Source organism: Scyliorhinus torazame, chromosome 4 (genome assembly GCF_047496885.1).
Source record: "Scyliorhinus torazame isolate Kashiwa2021f chromosome 4, sScyTor2.1, whole genome shotgun sequence".
In the NCBI taxonomy this organism is placed as follows: domain Eukaryota; kingdom Metazoa; phylum Chordata; class Chondrichthyes; order Carcharhiniformes; family Scyliorhinidae; genus Scyliorhinus; species Scyliorhinus torazame.
Genome location: NC_092710.1, coordinates 330,817,232 through 330,842,050, shown reverse-complemented (window position 1 = coordinate 330,842,050; position 24,819 = coordinate 330,817,232). Strand labels below are relative to the sequence as shown.

The 24,819-nt window shown below is 51.7% G+C and overlaps 1 protein-coding gene across 2 annotated transcripts in view; it reads right to left on the bottom strand.

Annotated features, from left to right (window-relative positions):
- Window positions 1-15,444, bottom strand: part of vegfab (vascular endothelial growth factor Ab) — a 129,331-nt gene extending 113,887 nt beyond the window's left edge. For both annotated transcript variants that reach the window (XM_072500203.1, XM_072500205.1), the window contains exon 1: window positions 14,615-15,444. In XM_072500203.1, the coding sequence (XP_072356304.1) occupies window positions 14,615-14,680 (66 nt within the window). In that variant the 5' untranslated portion in view covers window positions 14,681-15,444. The remainder of the gene's footprint in view (window positions 1-14,614) is intronic.
- Between the last annotated feature and the right edge of the window lie 9,375 nt (window positions 15,445-24,819).

Below are 24,819 nucleotides of genomic sequence, written 5' to 3'. Positions count from 1 at the left end.
AAGGCAGTGTGTGTGAGAGAGAGAGAGAGTCAGAGTGAGCTGAAGGCAGTGTGTGTGTGAGAGAGTCAGAGAGTGAGCTGAAGGCAGTGTGTGTAAGAGAGAGAGAGTCAGAGAGTGAGCTGAAGGCAGTGTGTGTGTGAGAGAGTCAGAGGGTGAGCTGAAGGCAGTGTGTGTGAGAGAGAGTCAGAGAGTGAGCTGAAGGCAGTGTGTGTGAGAGAGAGAGAGTCAGAGAGTGAGCTGAAGGAAGTGTATGTGAGAGAGAGAGTCAGAGAGTGAGGTGAAGGCAGTGTGTGTGTTAGAGAGTCAGAGAGTGAGCTGAAGGCAGTGTGTGTGTGAGAGAGAGTCAGAGAGTGAGCTGAAGGCAGTGTGGGTGTGTGAGAGTCAGAGAGTGAGCTGAGGGCAGTGTGTGTGTGAGAGAGTCAGAGAGTGAGCTGAGGCAGTGTGTGTGTGAGAGAGTCAGAGAGTGAGCTGAAGGCAGTGTGTGTGAGAGAGAGTCAGAGAGTGAGCTGAAGGCAGTGTGTGTGAGAGAGAGTCAGAGAGTGAGCTGAAGGCAGTGTGTGTGAGAGAGTCAGAGAGTGAGCTGAAGGCAGTGTGTGTGAGAGAGAGTCAGAGAGTGAGCTGAATGCAGTGTGTGTGTGAGAGAGAGTCAGAGAGTGAGCTGAAGGCAGTGTGTGTGTGAGAGTCAGAGAGTGAGCTGAAGGCAGTGTGTGTGTGTGAGAGTCAGAGAGTGAGCTGAAGGCAGTGTGTGTGAGAGAGTCAGAGAGTGAGCTGAAGACAGTGTGTGTGAGAGTCAGAGAGTGAGCTGAAGGCAGTGTGTGTGTGAGAGAGTCATAGAGTGAGCTGAAGGCAGTGTGTGTGTGAGAGAGAGTCAGAGTGAGTTGAAGGCAGTGTGCGTGTGTGAGACTCAGACAGTGAGCTGAAGGCAGTGTGTGTGTGAGAGAGACAGAGGGTGAGCTGAAGGCAGTGTGTGTGAGAGAGTCAGACAGTGAGCTGAAGGCAGTGTGTGTGTGAGACAGTCAGAGAGTGAGCTGAAGGCAGTGTGTGTGTGAGAGAGAGTCAGAGAGTGAGTTGAAGGCAGTGTGTGTGTGAGAGTCAGAGGGTGAGCTGAAGGCAGTGTGTGTGTGAGAGAGAGTCAGAGAGTGAGCTGAAGGCAGTGTGTGTGAGAGAGTCAGAGAGTGAGCTGAAGGCAGTGTGTGTGTGAGAGAGTCAGAGAGTGAGCTGAGGGCAGTGTGTAAGAGAGAGAGAGTCAGAGAGTGAGCTGAAGGCAGTGTGTGTGAGAGAGTCAGAGAGTGAGCTGAAGATAGTGTGTGTGTGAGAGAGTCAGAGAGTGAGCTGAACGCAGTGTGTGTGTGAGAGAGTCAGAGAGTGAGCTGAAGGCAGTGTGTAAGAGAGAGAGTCAGAGACTGAGCTGAAGGTAGTGTGTAAGAGAGAGAGTCAGAGAGTGAGCTGAAGACAGTGTGTGTGTGAGAGAGAGAGAGACCGAGAGTGAGCTGAAGGCAGTGTCTGTGTGTGAGAGAGGCAGAGAGTGAGCTGATGGCAGTGTGTGTGAGAGCGAGAGTCAGAGAGTGAGCAGAAGGCAGTGTCTGTGTGTGCGAGTCAGAGAGTGAGTTGAAGGCAGTGTGTGTTTGTGAGAGAGACAGAGAGTGAGCTGAAGGCAGTGTGTGTGTGAGAGAGAGTCAGAGAGTGAGCTGAAGGCAGTGTCTGTGAGAGAGAGAGTTAGAGAGTGAGCTGAAGGCAGTGTGTTCGTGAGAGAGTCAGAGAGTGAGCTGAAGGCAGTGTGTGTGTGAGAGAGTCAGATAGTGAGCTGAAGGCAGTGTGTGTGTGAGAGAGTCAGAGAGTGAGCTGAATGCAGTGTGTGTGTGTGAGAGTCAGAGAGTGAGCTGAAGGCAGTGTGTGTGTGTGAGAGAGTCAGAGAGTGAGCTGAAAGCAGTGTGTGTGTGAGAGAGAGTCAGAGAGTGAGCTGAAGGCAGTGTGTGTGAGAGAGAGTCAGAGAGTGAGCTGAAGGCAGTGTGTGTGAGAGAGTCAGAGAGAGAGCTGAAGGCAGTGTGTGAGAGAGTCAGAGAGTGAGCTGAAGACAGTGTGTGTGAGAGAGAGTCAGAGAGTGAGCTGAAGGCAGTGTGTGTGTGAGAGTCAGAGAGTGAGCTGAAGGCAGTGTGTGTGAGAGAGAGTCAGAGAGTGAACTGAAGGCAGTGTGAGAGAGTCAGAGAGTGAGCTGAATGCAGTGTGTGTGAGAGAGAGTCAGAGAGTGAGCTGAAGGCAGTGTGAGAGAGAGAGTCAGAGAGTGAGCTGAAGGCAGTGTGAGAGAGAAAGTCAGAGAGTGAGCTGAAGGCAGTGTGAGAGAGAGAGTCGGAGAGTGAGCTGAAGGCAGTGTGAGAGAGAGAGTCAGAGAGTGAGCTGAAGGCAGTGTGAGTGAGAGTGTCAGAGAGTGAGCTGAAGGCAGTGTGTGTGAGAGAGTCAGAGAGTGAGCTGAAGGCAGTGTGTGTGTGTGAGAGAGTCAGAGAGTGAGCTGAGGGCAGTGTGTGTGTGAGAGAGTCAGAGAGTGAGCTGAAGGCAGTGTGAGAGAGAGAGTCAGAGAGTGAGCTGAAGGCAGTGTGTGAGAGAGAGTCGGAGATTGAGCTGAAGGCAGTGTGTGTGTGAGAGAGAGTCAGAGAGTGAGCTGAAGGCAGTGTGTGAGAGAGAGTCGGAGATTGAGCTGAAGGCAGTGTGTGAGAGAGAGTCAGAGAGTGAGCTGAGGGCAGTGTGTGTGAGAGAGTCAGAGAGAGAGCTGAAGGCAGTGTGTGTGTGAGAGAGTCAGAGAGTGAGCTGAAGGCAGTGTGTGTGAGAGTCAGAGAGTGAGCTGAAGGCAGTGTGTGAGAGAGAGTCGGAGATTGAGCTGAGGGCAGTGTGTGTGTGTGAGAGAGAGTCAGAGAGGGAGCTGAAGGCAGTGTGTGAGACAGAGTCGGAGATGGAGCTGAGGGCAGTGTGTGTGTGTGAGAGAGAGTCGGAGATTGAGCTGAGGGCAGTGTGTGTGTGTGAGAGAGAGTCGGAGATTGAGCTGAGGGCAGCCTCTCTGTCTTTATCGGTGTCTGTGGCCTGTCTGTGCATGAGGAGGTTGGCTCAGGCGCAAGGCTGCAATGCTGGGAGCTCACACCTCCGCTCTCCCTGGGAAATGTACACATTGCTGGAGGATTTGAAGGATTCACTCGCCGCTCCCAGAAATAATAATCATAATATTCCCGAGCTCTGACCGATTACTGCCCTCCCTCCCGACCCTGCCTCCAAATCCCCACCCTCCTGAACAGACAGCCTGAGAGAGAGGGGGAGGGTTCCAAAACTCTCAAAAATAAACTGGGACTGGGGCAGGCTTTAACAGAGCAGTGTTTCTGTGGCGGGACTGTCAGTGAGCAGGCAGTCTGCAGCTTGTCTGCAGCTTGTCAGGGGCAGTGAATATTGCCCTTTTAAATCGAGGGTGGGCATCTGTCACATCATTTTCTCACGGGATTGGAGGAAGCAGCACTGGAACAGGAACAGAAACATTTTTCCCTCCCCTGTGTGACACCGGCTTGTGTTCGGCCGCAACTTGCCCTGCGGATCAAACCGCAACTGCCCAGATTCCAACTCGGCAAAGCCCGCCTGCTGTCTGCGTGTTTGCAGAGGGGAGAGAGAAAGTCAGACAGGCAGAGAGAGAGAGTGAGGAGGGGGAAGGTCAGACAGGCAGAGGGAGAGAGAGAGGGAAGGTCAGACAGGCAGAGGGAGAGAGAGAGGGAAGGTCAGACAGGCAGAGGGAGAGAGAGAGGGAAGGTCAGACAGGCAGAGGGAGAGAGAGGGAAGGTCAGACAGGCAGAGGGAGAGAGAGAGGGAAGGTCAGACAGGCAGAGGGAGAGAGAGCGAGGGAAAGTCAGACAGACAGAGGGAGAGAGAGAGGGAAAGTCAGACAGGCAGAGGGAGAGAGAGAGAGGGAAAGACAGACAGGCAGAGGGAGAGAGAGAGGGAAGGTCAGACAGGCAGGTGGAGAGAGAGAGAGATGAAGGGAAAGTTAGGCAGAGAGAGAGGGAAAGGGAAGGTCAGACGTGCAGAGGGAGAGAGAGAATGCCAGACGAGCAGAGGGTGAGAGATAAAGTAAGACAGACAGAGGGAGTGAGAGAGCGGGAGGGAAGGTCAGACAGGCAAAGGGAGAGAGAGAGAGAAAGTCAGACAGAGAGAGAGCGGAAAAGTCAAACGGGCAGAGAGAGTGGAATAGCCAGAGAGAGAGGGAGTGGGAAAATCAGACGGGCAGAGAGAAAGAAAACGTCAGCAGGCAACGAGAGAGAGAGAGTGGGACAGTCACAGAGAGAGTGGGACAGGCACAGAGAGTGAGTGGGGCAGGCACACAGAGAGAGAGAGAGAGTAGAATAGGCAGAGAGAGAGAGAGAGAGTGGGACAGGCACAGAGAGAGAGTGAGTGGGGCAGGCACAGAGAGAGAGAGAGAGAGTGGGACAGGCACAGAGAGAGAGTGAGTGGGGCAGGCACAGAGAGAGAGAGAGAGTGGAATAGGCAGAGAGAGAGAGTGGGACAGGCACAGAGAGAGAGTGGGATAGGCACAGGGAGAGAGAGTGAGACAGGCAAAGAGAGAGAGAGAGAGACAGGCACAGAGAGAGAGAGGGACAGGCACAGAGAGGGTGGGACAGGCACAGAGAGAGAGAGAGAGGAACAGGCACAGAGAGAGAGTGAGACAGGCAGAGAGAGAGAGTGGGACAGGCACATAGAGAGAGAGAGAGAGAAAGAGTGGGACAGGCACAGAGAGAGAGAGTGGGACAGGCACAGTCAGAGAGAAAGAGAGAGTGGAACAGGCACAGACAGACAGAGAGAGAGAGAGTGGGACAGGCACATAGAGAGAGTATACAGGCACAGAGAGAGATTGGGACAGGTACAGAGAGAGAGAGTGGGAGAGGCACAGAGGAGAGAGAGTGGGACAGGCACAGAGAGAGAGAGAGAGTGGGACATGCACAGGGAGAGAGAGTGAGACAGGCACACACACACACAGGGACAGGCACAGAGAGAGTGGGACAGGCACAGAGAGAGAGAGAGGGACAGGCACAGAGAGAGAGAGAGGGACAGGCACAGAGGGAGAGGGACACGCACAGAGAGAGTGGGACAGGCACAGAGAGAGAGAGGGGGACAGGCACAGAGAGAGAGAGAGTGAGACAGGCACAGAGAGAGAGAGATGGGGACAGGCACAGAGAGAGAAATTGGGACAGGCACAGAGAGAGAGAGAGAGTGGGACAGGCACAGAGAGAGAGAGAGTGGGACAGGCACAGAGAGAGAAAGTGGGACAGGCACAGAGAGAGAAAGTGGGACAGGCACAGAGAGAGAGAAAGTGGGACAGGCACAGAGAGAGAGTGTGGGACAGGCACAGAGAGAAAGAGTGGGACAGGCATATATAGAGAGAAAGAGAGTGGGACAGGCACAGAGAGAGTGAGAGAGTGGGACAGGCACAGAGGAGAGAGAGAGTGGGACAGACAGAGAGAGAGAGAGTGGGACAGGCACACAAAGAGAGAGTAGGACAGGCACAGAGAGAGAGAGGAGGGCAGGCACAGAGAGAGAGAGTGGGACAGGCACACAGAGAGCGAGGGTGGGACAGGCAGAGAGAGAGAGAGAGAGTGGGACAGACACAGAGAGAAAGTGGGACAGGCACAGAGAGAGAGAGTGGGACAGGCACACAGAGAGAGAGTGGGACAGGCTCAGTGAGAGAGAGAGTGAGACAGGCACAGAGAGAGAGAGAGGGGGACAGGCACAGAGAGAGAAATTGGGACAGGCACAGAGAGAGAGAGAGAGTGGGACAGGCACAGAGAGAGAGAGAGTGGGACAGGCACAGAGAGAGAGTGGGACAGGCACAGAGAGAGAGAGTAGGGCAGGCACAGAGAGAGAGAGTGGGACAGGCACACAGAGAGCGAGGGTGGGACAGGCACAGAGAGAGAGAGAGAGTGGGACAGACACAGAGAGAAAGTGGGACACGCACAGAGAGAGAGAGAGTGGGACAGGCACACAGAGAGAGAGTGGGACAGGCTCAGTGAGAGAGAGTGGGACAGGCACAGAGAGCGAGAGAGAGTGGGACAGGCACAGAGAGAGAGAGAGAGAGAGTGGGACAGGCACAGAGAGAGAGAGAGTGGGACAGGCACAGTGAGAGAGGGTGGGACAGGCACAGAGAGCAAGAGAGAGTATCCAGGCACAGAGAGAGAGAGAGATAGTTGGACAGGCACAGAGGGAGAGAGAGTGGGACAGGCACAGAGGAGAGAGAGAGTGGGACAGGCACAGAGAGAGAGTGGGACAGGCACAGAGAGAGAGTGGGACAGGCACAGAGAGAGAGAGAGTGGGACAGGCACAGAGAGCGAGAGAGAGTGGGACAGGCACAGAGAGCGAGAGAGAGTGGGACAGGCACAGAGAGAGAGAGAGTGGGACAGGCACAGACACAGTGAGAGAGTGGGACAGGCACCTAGAGAGAGTATACAGGCACAGAGAGAGAAAGTGGGACAGGCACAGAGAGAGAGAGAGAGAGAGAGTGGGACAGGCACAGAGAAGAGAGAGAGAGAGAGTGGGACAGGCAGAGAGAGTGTGGGACAGGCACAGAGAGAGTGTGGGACAGGCACAGAGAGAGAGAGTGGAACAGGCAGAGAGAGAGAGAGTGGAACAGGCAGAGAGAGAGAGAGAGGGACAGGCAGAGAGAGAGAGAGGGAGTGGGACAGGCACAGAGAGAAAGAGTGGGACAGGCATATATAGAGAGAAAGAGAGTGGGACAGGCACAGAGAGAGTGAGAGAGTGGGACAGGCACAGAGGAGAGAGAGAGTGGGACAGACAGAGAGAGAGAGAGTGGGACAGGCACACAAAGAGAGAGTAGGACAGGCACAGAGAGAGAGAGGAGGGCAGGCACAGAGAGAGAGAGTGGGACAGGCACACAGAGAGCGAGGGTGGGACAGGCAGAGAGAGAGAGAGAGAGTGGGACAGACACAGAGAGAAAGTGGGACAGGCACAGAGAGAGAGAGTGGGACAGGCACACAGAGAGAGAGTGGGACAGGCTCAGTGAGAGAGAGAGTGAGACAGGCACAGAGAGAGAGAGAGGGGGACAGGCACAGAGAGAGAAATTGGGACAGGCACAGAGAGAGAGAGAGAGTGGGACAGGCACAGAGAGAGAGAGAGTGGGACAGGCACAGAGAGAGAGTGGGACAGGCACAGAGAGAGAGAGTAGGGCAGGCACAGAGAGAGAGAGTGGGACAGGCACACAGAGAGCGAGGGTGGGACAGGCACAGAGAGAGAGAGAGAGTGGGACAGACACAGAGAGAAAGTGGGACACGCACAGAGAGAGAGAGAGTGGGACAGGCACACAGAGAGAGAGTGGGACAGGCTCAGTGAGAGAGAGTGGGACAGGCACAGAGAGCGAGAGAGAGTGGGACAGGCACAGAGAGAGAGAGAGAGAGTGGGACAGGCACAGAGAGAGAGAGAGTGGGACAGGCACAGTGAGAGAGGGTGGGACAGGCACAGAGAGCAAGAGAGAGTATCCAGGCACAGAGAGAGAGAGAGATAGTTGGACAGGCACAGAGGGAGAGAGAGTGGGACAGGCACAGAGGAGAGAGAGAGTGGGACAGGCACAGAGAGAGAGTGGGACAGGCACAGAGAGAGAGTGGGACAGGCACAGAGAGAGAGAGAGTGGGACAGGCACAGAGAGCGAGAGAGAGTGGGACAGGCACAGAGAGCGAGAGAGAGTGGGACAGGCACAGAGAGAGAGAGAGTGGGACAGGCACAGACACAGTGAGAGAGTGGGACAGGCACCTAGAGAGAGTATACAGGCACAGAGAGAGAAAGTGGGACAGGCACAGAGAGAGAGAGAGAGAGAGAGTGGGACAGGCACAGAGAAGAGAGAGAGAGAGAGTGGGACAGGCAGAGAGAGTGTGGGACAGGCACAGAGAGAGTGTGGGACAGGCACAGAGAGAGAGAGTGGAACAGGCAGAGAGAGAGAGAGTGGAACAGGCAGAGAGAGAGAGAGAGGGACAGGCAGAGAGAGAGAGAGGGAGTGGGACAGGCACAGAGAGAGGGGGACAGGCACAGAGAGAGTGAGAGGGGGACAGGCAGAGAGAGAGAACAAGAGGGACAGGCAGAGAGAGAGCGAGAGTGGGACAGGCACAGAGAGAGTGGGACAGGCACAGAGAGAGAGAGAGAGTGGGACAGGCACAAAGCGAGTGAGAGAGGCACAGAGAGAGAGAGTGGGACAGGCACAGAGAGAGAGAGTGTGACAGGCACAGGGTGAGAGAGAGAGTGGGACAGACAGAGAGAGTGAGAAAGGGGGGGTGGCAGGCACAGAGAGCGAGAGTGGGACAGGAACTGAGAGAGAGAGTGGGACAGGCACAGAGAGAGAGTGGGACAGGCACAGAGAGAGAGAGAGTGGGACAGGCACAGAGAGAGAGAGAGAGTGGGACAGGCATGCAGAGAGCGAGGGTGGGACAGGCACAGAGAGAGAGAGAGTGGGACAGGCACAGAGAGAGAGAGTGGGACAGGCACAGAGAGAGAGAGTGGGACAGGCACAGAGAGAGAGAGTGGGACAGGCACAGAGAGAGAGTGGGACAGGCACAGAGAGAGAGAGTGGGACAGGCACAGAAAGAGAGAGTGGGACAGGCACAGAGAGAGAATGGGACAGGCACAGAGAGTGGGACAGGCACAGAGAGAGAGAGAGAGTGGGACAGGCACAGTGAGAGAGAGTGGGACAGGCAGAGAGAGAGAGAGAGTGGGTCAGGCACAGAGAGAGAGAGTGGGACAGGCACAGAGGAGAGAGAGTGGGACAGGCAGAGAGAGAGTGGGACAGGCACACAGAGAGTGGGTCAGGCACAGAGAGAGAGAGTGGGACATGCACAGAGAGAGAGAGAGTGGACAGGCACAGAGAAAGAGTGGGACAGGCACAGAGAGAGAGAGAAAGAGAGAGAGAGAGTGGGACAGGCACAGAAAGAGAGAGTGGGACAGGCACAGAGAGAGAGGGAGTGGGACAGGCACAGAGGAGAGAGAGTGGGACAGGCAGAGAGAGAGTGGGACAGGCACACAGAGAGTGGGTCAGGCACAGAGAGAGAGAGTGGGACATGCACAGAGAGAGAGAGAGTGGACAGGCACAGAGAAAGAGTGGGACAGGCACAGAGAGAGAGAGAAAGAGAGAGAGAGAGTGGGACAGGCACAGAAAGAGAGAGTGGGACAGGCACAGAGAGAGAGGGAGTGGGACAGGCACAGAGAGAGAGACTGGGACAGGCACAGAGAGAGAAAGAGAGTGGGACAGGCACAGACAGAGAGAGAGAAAGAGAGAGAGAGAGTGGGACAGGCACATAGAGAGAGTATCCAGGCACAGAGAGAGAGTGGGATAGGCACAGAGAGAGAGAGTGGGACTGGCACAGAGAGAGAGAGTGGGACAGGCACAGAGAGGGTGGGGCAGGCACAGAGAGAGTGGGGCAGGCACAGAGAGAGAGAGAGTGGGGCAGGCACAGAGAGAGAGTGGGACAGGCACAGAGAGAGAGTGGGACAGGCACAGAGAGAGAGAGATAGTGGGACAGGCACAGAGAGAGAGAGAGTGGGACAGGCACAGAGAGTGAGAGAGGGACAGGCACACAGAGAGAGTTTGACAGTCACAGGGGGAGAGAGAGAGTGGGACAGACAGAGAGAGAGAGAGAGAGTGGGACAGGCACAGAGGAGAGAGAGAGAGTGGGACGGGAGCAGAGAGATTGGGACAGGCACAGAGAGAGAGTGGGACAGGCACAGAGAGAGAGAGAGTGGGACAGGCACAGAGAGAGAGAGAGTGGGACAGGCACAGAGAAAGAGAGTGGGACAGGCACAGAAAGAGAGAGTGGGACAGGCACAGAGAGAGTGGGACAGGCACAGAGAGAGTGGGACAGGCACAGAGAGAGAGAGAGAGTGGGACAGGCACAGTTGGAGAGAGTGGGACAGGCACAGAGAGAGAGAGAGAGAGTGGGACAGGCAGAGAGAGAGAGAGAGTATACAGGCACAGAGAGAGAGTGGGACAGGCACAGAGAGAGAGAGAGTGGGACAGGCACAGAGGAGAGAGAGTGGGACAGGCACAGAGAGAGAGAGAGAGTGGGACAGGCACAGAGAGAGAGAGTGAGACATGCACAGAGAGAGAGAGAGTGGGACAGGCACAGAGAGAGACTGGGACAGGCACAGAGAGAGAGAGAGAGAGTGGGACAGGCACAGTGAGAGAGAGTGGGACAGGCACAGAGAATGGGACTGGCACAGAGAGAGGGAGAGAGTGGGACAGGCACAGAGGAGAGAGGGTGGGACAGGCAGAGAGAGAGAGAGAGAGAGTGGGACAGGCACAGAGAGAGAGTGGGACATGCACAGAGAGAGAGAGAGAGTGGGGCAGGCACAGAGAAAGTGTGGGACAGGCACAGAGAGAGAGAGAGTGGGACAGGCACAGAGAAAGAGTGGGACAGGCACAGAGAGAGCGAGTGGGACAGGCACAGAGAGAGAGAGAGAGAGTGGGACAGGCACAGAAAGAGAGACTGGGACAGGCACAGAGAGAGGGAGTGGGACAGGCACAGAGAGAGAGTGGGATAGGCAGAGAGAGAGAGAGAGAGAGTGGGACAGGCACATAGAGAGAGTATCCAGGCACAGAGAGAGAGTGGATAGGCACAGAGAGAGAGAGAGAGAGTGGGACAGGCACAGAGAGAGAGAGTGGGACAGGCACAGAGAGAGTCGGGCAGGCACAGAGAGAGTGGGGCAGGCACAGAGAGAGAGAGAGAGTGGGACAGGCACAGAGAGAGAGAGTGGGACAGGCACAGAGAGAGTCGGGCAGGCACAGAGAGAGTGGGGCAGGCACAGAGAGAGAGAGAGAGTGGGGCAGGCACAGAGAGAGAGGGGGGGACAGGCACAGAGAGAGAGAGACAGGCACAGAGAGAGAGAGAGAGTGGGACAGGCACAGAGAGAGAGTGGGACAGGCACAGAGAGAGTGGGACAGGCACAGAGAGAGAGCTAGAGTGGGACAGGCACACAGAGAGAGAGTGGGACAGGCACAGAGAGAGTGAGAGAGGGACAGGCACACAGAGAGAGTGTGACAGGCTCAGGGGGAGAGAGAGAGTGGGACAGAGAGAGAGAGAGTGGGACAGGCACAGAGGAGAGAGAGAGTGGGACAGGCACAGAGAGAGTGGGGCAGACACAGAGAGAGAGTGGGACAGGCACAGAGAGAGAGTGGGACAGGCACAGAGAGAGAGAGTGGGACAGGCACAGAAAGAGAGAGTGGGACAGGCACAGAGAGAGAGTGGGACAGGCACAGTGAGAGTGGGAAAGGCACAGAGAGAGAGAGAGAGAGTGGGACAGGCACAGTGAGAGAGAGTGGGACAGGCACAGAGAGAGAGAGTGGGACAGGCACAGAAAAAGAGAGTGGGACAGGCACAGAGAGAGAGTGGGACAGGCACAGAGAGAGTGGGAAAGGCAGAGAGAGAGAGAGTGGGACAGGCACAGTGAGAGAGAGTGGGACAGGCACAGAGAGAGAGTATACAGGCACAGAGAGAGAGTGGGACATGCACAGAGAGAGCGAGAGAGTGGGACAGGCACAGAGAAAGAGGGAGTGGGACAGGCACAGAGAGAGAGTGGATTAGGCACAGAGAGAGAGAGAGAGTGGGACAGGCACAGAGAGAGAAAGAGAGTGGGACAGGCACAGAGAGAGAGAGAGAGAGTGGGACAGGCACATAGAGAGAGTATCCAGGCACAGAGAGAGAGTGGGATAGGCACAGAGAGAGAGAGAGAGTGGGACAGGCACAGAGAGAGTCGGGCAGGCACAGAGAGAGAGAGTGGGGCAGGCACAGAGAGAGAGAGGGAGAGAGAGAGACAGGCACAGAGAGAGAGAGAGAGTGGGACAGGCACAGAGAGAGTGGGACAGGCACAGAGAGAGAGAGAGTGGGACAGGCACTGAGAGAGAGTGGGACAGGCACAGAGAGAGTGAGAGAGGGACAGGCACGCAGAGAGAGTGTGGCAGGCACAGAGGGAGAGAGAGAGTGGGACAGACAGAGAGAGAGAGGGGGGGGCAGGCACAGAGAGAGAGAGTGGGACAGGCACAGAGAGAGTGGGGCAGGCACAGAGAGAGTGGGGCAGGCACAGAGAGAGAGAGAGAGTGGGGCAGGCACAGAGAGAGAGGGGGGGACAGGCACAGAGAGAGAGAGACAGGCACAGAGAGAGAGAGAGAGTGGGACAGGCACAGAGAGAGAGTGGGACAGGCACAGAGAGAGTGGGACAGGCACAGAGAGAGAGCTAGAGTGGGACAGGCACACAGAGAGAGAGTGGGACAGGCACAGAGAGAGTGAGAGAGGGACAGGCACACAGAGAGAGTGTGACAGGCTCAGGGGGAGAGAGAGAGTGGGACAGAGAGAGAGAGAGTGGGACAGGCACAGAGGAGAGAGAGAGTGGGACAGGCACAGAGAGAGTGGGGCAGACACAGAGAGAGAGTGGGACAGGCACAGAGAGAGAGTGGGACAGGCACAGAGAGAGAGAGTGGGACAGGCACAGAAAGAGAGAGTGGGACAGGCACAGAGAGAGAGTGGGACAGGCACAGTGAGAGTGGGAAAGGCACAGAGAGAGAGAGAGAGAGTGGGACAGGCACAGTGAGAGAGAGTGGGACAGGCACAGAGAGAGAGAGTGGGACAGGCACAGAAAAAGAGAGTGGGACAGGCACAGAGAGAGAGTGGGACAGGCACAGAGAGAGTGGGAAAGGCAGAGAGAGAGAGAGTGGGACAGGCACAGTGAGAGAGAGTGGGACAGGCACAGAGAGAGAGTATACAGGCACAGAGAGAGAGTGGGACATGCACAGAGAGAGCGAGAGAGTGGGACAGGCACAGAGAAAGAGGGAGTGGGACAGGCACAGAGAGAGAGTGGATTAGGCACAGAGAGAGAGAGAGAGTGGGACAGGCACAGAGAGAGAAAGAGAGTGGGACAGGCACAGACAGAGAGAGAGAGAGAGTGGGACAGGCACATAGAGAGAGTATCCAGGCACAGAGAGAGAGTGGGATAGGCACAGAGAGAGAGAGAGAGTGGGACAGGCACAGAGAGAGTCGGGCAGGCACAGAGAGAGAGAGTGGGGCAGGCACAGAGAGAGAGGGAGAGAGAGAGACAGGCACAGAGAGAGAGAGAGAGTGGGACAGGCACAGAGAGAGTGGGACAGGCACAGAGAGAGAGAGAGTGGGACAGGCACTGAGAGAGAGTGGGACAGGCACAGAGAGAGTGAGAGAGGGACAGGCACGCAGAGAGAGTGCGACAGGCACAGAGGGAGAGAGAGAGTGGGACAGACAGAGAGAGAGAGGGGGGGGCAGGCACAGAGAGAGAGAGTGGGACAGGCACAGAGAGAGTGGGACAGGCACACAGAGAGTGGGACAGGCACACACACAGAGGGACAGGCACACAGAGAGAGAGAGAGGGACAGGCAGAGAGAGAGAGGGACAGGCAGAGAGAGAGGGAGTTGGACAGGCACAGAGAGAGGGGGACAGTCAAACAGAGAGAGAGGGGGACAGGCAGAGAGAGAGCGAGGGACAGGCAGAGAGAGAGAGAGAAAGTGGGACAGGCACAGAGAGTGAGAGAGAGGGACAGGCAGAGAGAGTGGAACCGGCACAGACAGAGTGGGACAGGCACAGAGAGAGAGAGTAGGACAGGCACAGAGAGAGAGAGTGGGACAGGCACAGAGAGAGAGTTGGGACAGGCACAGAGAGAGTGGGACAGACACAGAGAGAGAAAGTGGGACAGGCACAGAGAGAGAGAGTTGGACAGGCACAGAGAGAGAGAGAGAGTGGGACAGGCACAGTGAGAGTGGGACAGGCACAGAGAGAGAGAGAGTGGGACAGGCACAGAGAGAGAGAGTGGGACAGGCACAGAGAGAGAGAGTGGGACAGGCACAGAGAGATTGGGACAGGCACAGAGAGAGTGGGAGACACAGAGAGAGAAAGTGGGACAGGCACAGAGAGAGAGAGTGGGACAGGCAGAGAGAGAGAGAGAGTGGGACAGGCAGAGAGAGAGAGAGAGTGGGGCAGGCACAGTGAGAGAGAGTGGGACAGGCACAGAGAGCGAGAGAGAGTGGGACAGGCACAGAGAGAGAGAGAGTGGGACAGGCACAGACACCGAGAGAGAGTGGGACAGGCACATAGAGAGAGTATACAGGCACAGAGAGAGAGTGGGACAGGCACAGAGAGAGAGAGTGGGACAGGCACAGAGGCGAGAGAGAGTGGGACAGACACAGAGAGAGAGTGGGACAGGCACAGAGAGAGAGAGAGAGAGAGTGGGACAGGCACAGTGAGAGAGAGTGGGACAGGCACAGAGAGAGGGGGTGGGAAAATCAAACGGGCAGAGAGGGGGGGCGGGGGGGGGGGGGAGGTTGGGAGGGAGAGGGATAGAGGCGAGAGGGAGAAAGTTAGTAGGAGGGCGAGCGGGAGAGACAGTAGAGGGAAAAGTTAAAATGAACAAAATGTTGAACTTCAGCATGCCTCCTGTACCAGTGTCAATCCGGCTCTGCCAAGCAACACGTGCTGCTGTGCAGTAAATGTGAGCAAGGGGAGAAACCGCGCACATATTCCGCGCTGAACACTCAGGGTGACAAATAAAAGAGCACGCAGGCAGAGTGAGAGCGATGACTTACCTCTGGCATGTTAAAGTACAGCAGGGCGACTAGGAAACAATTCACTGAACTCAGGAACGAGTTCATGGTCGCTGCCTTTTATATATTGTATCCCAGGAGTGAAATGTTGCGAGGGACGGAGTAGGGGAGGAGGGGGGAGAAAAACCTCTCGAAATCGTTGCTGAAAGGAAATATTTCAATATTGAACAAGAGTCTCGCTCTGTGTGTTTCGGTTCTGTCTCCCGCCTTCAACCTTCAGTCCTCAATGCAACATATCTCCGGAGTGGGGGGAAAAAACCATGGGATCGCTGAATGTTCTCCTCTGTCTGTCTCTTCACCTCCTGCTCTCTTCTTTCTCTCCAGCGGCGTTTCGTTCACGTATCCGGCAGCCCAACACTTGTAGCAAAGTTGATCGCTGCAGACTGTCTCTCACACAGAGAGAGGCGAGCGATCCTTTCCCAACAGCTGTTGTCTCTCTCTCTCCTCTCCAAAGAGAAGGTGCTGGTGAGAGTACAGAGGTTTTTTTTTTCTCCCGCTTGAAGCCCAGAACTTGTCTTCAACGAGGAACCAGCCCCCTCAGCCCCCCCAAAAAAACTAATGTCAGGAAAATTAAAATCCAGAATCTTGGAGCTTTGCAACGACAGAGAAAAAAAAAACCCCACACACACACACAGGAAAATAAAATCCAACTGGGGGAGGAAAAAAAATCTGTATGTGTATTTATACAATCAACAGAAAGGGCAGCACTGGTTGGAAAGTGAGCTTGCGAACCGAGTCCCCTTGTGTGCTGAGTATTCCGAGCGGGCAGGACAGCAGGCTTTAACTGCGCTCTCTTCCACTCTCTCACTCGCTCTGGGTCAATCCAGCACTTCTGCTGCCGATGACTTCCAAATGTGGGCGTGTCAAAAGCCGTAATACACCACAATATCTGCTCCTGGCCCAGGAAAACAGCTTGCTCCCTCCCTGGCAGGAGCACCGGTCAACCGTGCCCACTGAGAGCTGCCCCCCACTTCCATAGAGGCGCTGCACAGAGGGAGCGCAGAGGGAGCCGCCCTGGCTCTCTGCAAGAGGGACTCGGCTGGTCTTTACCCCACTTCCCCACCCTTCCCAAACACCCGACAATTATTTACCCACCCACCTAATTCAGCGAATTCTCCCTTTTTTTGAAATCCTCGATTGAATCTGCACCCCTCCCCACCACACTCTTCCAGATCACCACTCACTGAATCCCTGCATCTTCACGTACTCATCTTCAATCCTTAACCATGGGAGGGGTGGCACAGTGGTTAGCACTGCTGCCTCACAGCGCCTTAACCATGGGAGGGGGGCACAGTGGTTAGCACTGCTGCCTCACAGCGCCCGGGACCCAGGTTTGATTCCGGACTTGGGTCACTGTCTGTGCGGAGTCTGCACGTTCCCCCATGTGTGCGTGGATTTCCTCCGGGTGCCCTGGTTTCCTCCCACAGTCCAAAGATGTGCAGGTTAGGTGGGTTGTGGGGAGAGGGCGGGGGAGCGGACCCGGGTGGGGTGCTCAGATGGTCAGCACAGACTTGATGGGCTGAATGGCATCCTTCATAGGGATTCTATGATTCTACGATGGTAATAGTCATGACGATTGGATTAGTAATAATCCTCTTTCCCACCGTATCCCCATAACCCTCGATTCTTTAGCTCTCCCTTCTCCTGCCCCCCCCCCTCCCCCACCACCACCACCACCATTGAGAATTGTATCATTTGACTTATATTACTAAACCTCATTATTTCTCCTAAAATGTATGACTTTGCACCTCCCGGTATTATATTTCACGTGCCTTGTGTTTTTGCATTCCAACTCATGTCTTCTATTTGATATTACTATCCTCTTCACAGCTCACAATACTTAAAAGGTTTGTGCCAGCTATTTCCCTCCTTCCCTCCACTCTCTGATTTCCAGCTATTTCTGGAATGTATCCTCTATAGTGAAGACCAATGCAAAATACTTGTTCAAGTCATCTGCCATCTCCTCATTTTCCAGTATTAATTCCCCAGCCTCTCTTTCTACAGGACCAACACTCACTTTGTCAACCCATTCCTTATTTCGATATCGATAAAAACTCTTACTATCCGTCAAAGTTTGATAGGATCTTTAACTTTTTGAGTTAAACACGGATTGTGGGTCCTCTCCTTGGAAATGTTCTTTCTCGTTGGAACGTATCTATTCTGTGTATTCTGAAATGTCCCCTTAAACTTCTAACACAGCATCTCTATTGGCCTTTCCCTCCCTAAATGTCATGTACCCTTCAATATTCAGGTCTCAATCTATATCATCCTGTAGCCATTTCTCTGTCTTGGCTATCAGATTGTACTTCATTATTTCTATTCACGCGATCAATCCATCTGTTTTGTCGTGAGTACTATATGCATTCAGATACAGAGCTTTTAGTTTTGTTCTTTTATCATTTTTGTAACTTTTAGCCTTATTTATTGATTTACTCTTAATCATTTCACACACTATTACCTTTCTATCTTACCTTGTCTCTACTCTACTCCAGTCGGATTTACCACATCTTCTCAAATTTGATCCCTTGCCTCCACTATTTAGGATCAATCCCTGGGTCCCGATTGATCCGAGGATCTTAACAGAGGTGGCTAGTGAGATAGCTGATGGTTTTAATTTACCGAAATTCCCTAGCGGCTACAAAGGGATACAGGTAGGTTAAGTGAGTGGACAAAGATCTAGTGAATAACGTATTATGTGGGCAAATGTGAAATTGTCTATTTTGGCAAGACGAATGGAGAAGAAGCTTGCTGTCTAAATGGTGAGAGATTGCAGAGCTCTGAGAAGCAGAGGGACCTGGGTGTCATAGTGCATGGATCACAAAGGTTGGTATGCAAGTACAGCACTTAGTTAGCAAAGCTAACATAATGCTTTGTTAATTGTGAGGGGGATTTGATATATTAATTTGTGTTATTTAACTTCATATCGCTTAAGGTCGCATTAACTGTCATGCGATGTGGGCGAGTGTGGGGAAGGACAGGTTGTCCCCATGCACATCCTGGGCTTGTGAGGATCAATTATCTACAATATTTCTTTCATCTAAGAGGTATTCATATATAGTTAGTATGCTTGCTGGCTACATAATGCTGAAACTAATGGTGTTAGTGGTGATGCGGGTCATGTAGTGCTTGAACCCATGATGCTAGTGGTGATGCAGGCCACCTGCTGCTAGTGGTGATGGAGGCCGCATGCTGTTGACGAAGGCCATAAGTGTTGACAAAATTCCTTCTGCACAAAATCCTGACAGCCTGTTCAGAAAACATGTGTTTAATGCTATAGTCGACACAGCCATAATGTCTCCATCAGAAAGTTTCAACCAGATAGAAACCCTCAGTCACTCACGGAGAGTTAAAAGATTTGCCAAGTTAAAAATGACGGGCGCATGTCAAAAGGTTGGAGGATAAGTTAAAGCATTAAGAAAGCAATGATATTAATGGCTGTCACTTCCAGCCTGAATTACAAATTGCAAATGCAATCTTTCTCAAAAGTGTGAAGTGCTCAATTCAAGCAGTTAGATTTATTGACACTCACAAGTCGCAGGATGTTTGGCCAAATCTATGGGTTGCATTAAGGATAATGCTTTCAGTAACTGTGGCCACAAGAGAAAGATGGTTCAGTAAGTTGATACTGATAAAGACTTACTTAAGGTCTTGCATAACACAAGGACAAGTAAATTCTCTCGCAATTTTGTCAACAGAAAATAATCTTGTCAGAAATATAAATAAAAAGTACGATTAAAAAAAATCTGCCGGTCTAATGTCACCCAAAAAAAAAGAGTTCAGACAATGTGATGGTTTGTATGTCTGTTGTTACATTTGATTTAGCTATGGTGTCACATTTCTTTCTCTCCATATTTCCTTCTTTCTATAGGGTAATAACCGCAGTTCTCTTTTTTCCTTTCTTCTATTTGATTATCGTGAAAAGAAATTCTTAAAATTGTAAATGTCTGGACATTTCAGTTGAGATAATGTATGCTTTTGAATGTCTGGTGTTTTATTTTTTTAAATTTATCTGTAATAAATTATTCATTGCTATATTTGCAGTTATTCCTTTCATTGTGAGGTACTTATGAAGATGGAAGAAAGTTGACAGGGCACGATAATTCAATTTGCCTCTGGCAACAACAAATCTTGAGCTAGCCCTGTTCCTAATTCGTATGTTTGTATGTTCTTAGTTCCGACCCCTAGGGAGCCCCAGTGTATACCTTCCTCCACACTGATCATCACTCTGCCCTGTTTCCTGTCATTCATCCAACTTAATATCCATGCTGCCAATATCGCTTTTCAATTCCATGGACTGTGACTTTGTTGAAAAACCTGTTGTGTGACACTTTATCAATGCCTTTTGGGGTCCATGTACACCACACCTCATCAACCCTCTCAGCAGCCTCAGCAGAAGTCTCCCTCAAGTTAACTAAACATGATATAATTTAACAAATCTGTGCTGACTTTCCCTAATTAATTCCCATCTATCAAAATGACTGTTAATTGTTATGCAGATTATCATATACAAAAGCTTACCCATTAAAGTCAAACTGACTGATCTGTTGTTACTGAATTTTTTCTGTACACACTTATTCTTCTTGGACCACTGTGTAAAATGTGCAATCGTCCAGTCCTTTGTGTTAAGCTGCAGTGGTATCTCTGTGATAAAAAACTGTGAAGCTATCTTGACTTCTTCAACTCCAATTTTATTATGTTCTACCATCACTCCTCATCCAACACTACAGCGCCACCCATATCCCCTTTATATATACATATATATGTGCAGTCTATCAAACAATGAGTGTGGTCTATTAAATAATTTAAACTCCAATTCTAACTTAAGCACTGGGGAGCATTACCTCTTTCCTAAGACTGACACCGCCCTGTACCGAAGGGAGATTAAAAGATTAAGGCCTGTGGCTCCACAACCTCCCTCCCTATCCATGATGGATCTCATCCAGTCCTGGTAACTGGTTCACTTTAGGTGAAGACAGCCTACCTGATGCCACCTCTTTTGGGCCCATGCAGTGTCTCAACTGTGAATCTGGCAGCATCTCCTGCTTTTGGTAGAGACATTGAATAACTCACCTATGCCCTGTGCCTCCCTGTACAAAATCTGCGTTTTGGCTCCACTCCTCATTTTAACATTTATCTACCAATAAAAGACTTTTGCGTTCTCTCTTATGTTAGCTGCCAGCCTTTCTCATATTTAGACAATGACGCTTTGAGATGAAGTATGCAAGTAATTTGAGATCTGACATGTGCAAGTAGAGCATGTTTGGGAGGGAGAGGGGACTTTGGATTTATGGTTCTCAAAGCGCACCACCACCAGGGAATTTCCCCTGCTTTATGTCTGCCCCGTTGTTGCTAATTGATAGACATTGATTGTCATAAACTGGGATAATCCATTACCGTTGAATCATACAACCAGCGGGATGGTTGAAGGTAAACTAAATGAACCTTGGTCCTTCCCAGTCTCACAAATCTTAATTTCCCCCACTATTAGGTTGTGAGGAAGATTTGACATATCCCAGTGTGTCAACCTTGCCTTCTCGGTAATTCCTGAAACTAAACCCAGCATGTGGAAGTAAGAATACAATTTTAAAAGTGAAAGTTGGGCCGATTGCTTATTCCCAAAGGGGCAATGTTCATTTCCAGATCTTTGTTTGGGCCACGACTGTGGGCCCAAGATAGAGTATTTTGAGAGTTTGGTTCAAGTTGGCATTTTCACAGACAAAGATAGTTATTTCAATCCTTCAGTTACTGAAGCAAGGGTAAAGAGTGAAAGCCATTTCCATAGGTAACAAGTCATTCTTTGGATCTTGGCATCACTGGCTGGGCCAGCGTTGATTGCCCATGACTAGTGAACGAGATAGGTTCTTGTAAGATGATGATTTCATCGTCATCGTTAAGCTTTTAGTTCCAGATTTTTACTCACCTCAACTTTCACCATATGTCAGGTGGGATTTGAACCCTGGTCCAGAGCATTACCCTGAGTGTCTGGATTGTTAGTCCAGCAACAATATCACTGCCACCTACATTGGTTGCAGGGATTGAGAGGGACTGATGAAATGGGAATGCAGTGAAGGCGATGCACAATGTATTGATGCTATACTTTTGATGAAGACAGAATGTATAGAGGGGAGCCCATGGGTATTGGCCATTGTAGTTTCAATATTTTATTACACCTTCTACATCAAATGGAAACTGCTGTCTGTAAATCCACTGGGCCTCATTCCATTGACTGAAAATCTTAAGTCCCACTTCCCTTAACTATTATTTACATTAGTATTACCCGCAAAGTACAGCACAGTAATCCTCTCTGACCCCACTTTGTCTAACTCCATTAGCATACCCTTCTATTTCCTTTTTCCTTCACCTGTTTATCCAGCTTCCACCTGAACTGCACCTTGCGGGAGCGAGTTCCACATTCCCAGCACTCTGGGTAAAGAGGTTTCTCCTGAATTCCCCATGGGGTTTATTAGCCACTCTCTTGTGTGTACGACCTGCTCCTCCATCAGGTCACCCCCTCAGCCTCCTCTGGAGAAAGGAGCCCCAGTCTGTTGAACCTTTTGTAAACCTCTTCGTTCTTAGCCCCCCCTCCTCAAGGGCAATTAGGTATGGGTAATAAATGGTGGCCGAGCCAGCGAAGTCCACATCCCATAAATGATTTTTTTTCAAAAAGTTGATAGCATTTTAGAATTATTCCACTTTTTCAAGTGTCTCTATATCTGTTTTATAATGTGAACAGCTAGACTATTACTTGCCACATTTTATCTTTGTCTCCTTCTATACATGCAGCAGCTTGGTCTCTGCAGCTAAGTGTTACTTCTTGCTGCCATCTTTATGGGTCTGTCTACCTGACTCTCTCCCCCTCTGCGTCTGCTGATTCTGTTTCTCCCTGTCTGCATTTTTACCCTTGTATCTCTGCCTGTCTGTTTCTGTCTATTTAACCCGTCTCTGTTTGTTTCTGTTGCCACCATGGCCAATCGCAGCAGGTAAATGTTCCAATGTGCATTTTTGGCGTTCCTAGGGAATAGCAGGCGAAATAATATGCTGGGGAGAGCATTGAGTGTCTGGGAACAAAATCTACACCCATCGTCTGCGGTCTGTGTTGAGCTCCTGGTGTTTAGCTGTGAATTGGTTTCGCTGCATCTGTCCATCTTTGTCCACCTCAACCCCTTTCTCTCCCCCCCCTCTCTCTGCCTGCTCACTCCCCCCCCCCCCCCTCCCCCCCCCCCCCCCCAACCACCCACGGTCTGTAGTCTTTTTTGTCTGCCTCAGGTTTTTTTAATCCCTGCTGTGTTCATTTCTAGATTTCATGCTGTTAAAAAAAACCCTCTTAGACAAACTTTGGACACTGTCCAGGGGCGAACAATGATTGCGAGTGTGGCAGGGTATGAGGAGGTGGGCGGTTCACAGGGACTCAAATCCAGAAACCCCTTCAAAGTCCCATCGATAAACTTCAAGACACAGCAGTTCAAAATCAAGAAATAAGTGACACAAGGCGGTGTGTGCGCGGGGAGTGGGGGGGATAACTCTTATAAAAAAGGGTCTTTACTCGCAGTTAAATGTTTGGTCTGTCCTTAGGAACGTATAGGGCAGATTCAGGGAATTCATGCAGCCTCTCCTTGTCTTTGATGTTTAATCAATTAATGTTCTTGGGGTTTATTCCCTCTCTAGTATCTTAGCGCCTCTCTCTCCACGTCCCTTGCTCTTTCCCCTTCTGTCTGATGAAATGATCTGATTCGGATTGCTCCCGTGTACATGGAATCCGCTCCCTTCGGCATTGGTCAGGCCGGGAGAGGCGGTGCCCTGGGATCTGCCCACTTGCTTGGGAAAGCTCCGGACCATGTGATCTCCGCCTCTCCAGTTTAACATCCGAGCAGAGCTCTTTGATCCAGCAGGATGGGCTGGCTCATTTAAAGGGGGCGCGGCGCGCAGATTGCGCCTCTCAGTCATCCCCCTGCACAGGGACAACTCACTACAGCCACTCGGGGCAGAGGGACTCATGTGTCATTTGACTTTTCATTGCGGGCAGCGGGAGCAACTCTTGCCAAGAGGCACGGCGGGATGTGTCCTTCTTTCATTGAGAGTCATCGAGGTCTACAACACAGCAAAGGCCACTTGGCCACGTCTGCGTCGGTCAAAATCAACCACCTAGCTATTCTGATCCATTTCCCAGAACTTGGCACAGAGCCTTGTATGCCCTGGGATCACAAGTGCCCATTTAAACACTTCTTCAATGTTAGGAGGGTCTCTGCCTCAACCAGCCTTTCAGGCAGCGAGTTCCAGACTCCCACCCCACCCTCCGGGTGAAAAGGTTTTTTCTCACACCCCCTCTAAACCTTCTGCCCCTACTCATTCCTCCACCAAGGGGGAAAGTTGCTTCCTGTCTGCTCTATCTATGCCCCTCATAATTGTATGCATCTCAATCATGTCCCCCCTCAGTCTCCTCTGCTCCAAGGAAAACACCCCCAGTCTATCCAATCTCTCTTCATAACTAAAGCTCTCCCCAGGCACATCCTGGTAAATATCCTCAGCATCCTTTCCAGTGCTATCACATCCCTCCCATAATGTGGATTCCAGAACTGCACACGATGCTCCAGCTGTGGCCTCACCCAACGTTTTATACAGTTCCAGCATAACCTCCCTGCTCGTAAACTCTATGCCTCAGCTACTAAAAGCAAGTATACTGTATGCCTTCTTAGCGACTGTATCTACCTGCCCTGCTACCTTAAGGGACTGGTGTACATGCATGATAAGATCCCTCTGATCCTTGGTACTTCCCAGGGTCCTGCCATTTATCATCCATTCCCTTGCCTTGTTTGTCCTGCCCAAGTGCATCACCTCACACTGAACTGGATTGAATTCCATTTGTCACTGATCAGCCCATCTGACCAGCCCCTCTATATCCTCCTGGAATCAAAGGCGATCAAAAGCTGGAATGTAGATTATTGACCTTGTTGTGTCTACTTGGGTTTGATTTCTTGAGAATTAACTGCTGACTGTAACTCAATGAATCTGTAATGATGATAGGACAGGCTTTTGTTCAGCAGTGCTTTGAGCAGCTTGCTTTGACAACGGCCTTGCGGTGCAGTGTGCAGTGTCTTTGAACCCGACGTTTTGGCCTTGTATCCTGTTCCAGGCTTGATGGTGTGTTTAAACAGGTTGATTGTCAATCTGCAAATCCTTCCAGTGCACCTATGGCAGGTGGTAAGAGTGGCAGAGTCCCCTGGTCACCTCAAACTGTGTGGCAGCTACAGTGCTACACCCTTCCCAGGTTAAAGTAGCACCCCTACAGATTATTCCCACAGCACAGGGAAGAGGGGCTACCAATCATCAGTGATATTCCCCCCCCCCCCCACCACCTGCCATTGTTGCCCCTTCCCCAACTTCCCTTCAGCCCCTTCAGCTGTGGAGCAAGAAAGGCTGATCCTGTCACGCCCATTATGGGGGCACCACTGGATGGCAGCAAAGGGCTGCCTTTGCACCCCCCCCCCCAAACCACCCCCTCCCCATCTCCCTTCACCTTGACACCCCCTTTCCCAGCTATGCTTAACCCTTCCCTGGTGTGGTGATCATAGACTAGGAATCAGGATTTCAGGAAATATTCGGGTTTGCTGTGGGAGATGTCTATGTTCCTATTTCTGTAACCTCCCACAACCCTCTGAGACCTCTGCGGTCCTCCAGAACACTTAAACAGCCCTCATTTCAAGCACTCCAGAGCTGGCGGCCTTGTCTTCGACAGCCTCGGCCTCTAGCTTGCGCTTTTCTCAGCAGTTCTAACGTGTCCTTACGCGACTCAGTGTTAAATTTTGTTGCTGCTGTGAATGCACCTTGGGATGTTTCACTAAGTCAAAGAAGCTGTAAAAATACAAGTTATCATTGTCTCCCTGAATAACATGCCCTGTGCCTCTCTACAACCATGTGCCTTATATTTTAAAAAAAATCAGAGCTTTTGCTAACTTGCCAAGTTAATTTTATTTTTGGTTAAGATTATTTTGCCCTTTTCTTTCTCTCTATAATTGCTGGCTTGGCATCCTGGGTCTGGGATGGTGAGCATATAGTTTTCTCCTGAGCTGTCGCAAATGCCCCCTTCCCTTTAACTGGTCATGAGGAGATGCCAGGGACAACGCCACAGTGGCTCCTCTAACCAGGTTTCTCTCTTTCACCCCCTCCCCCATTCCCGTGAGATAAATCAG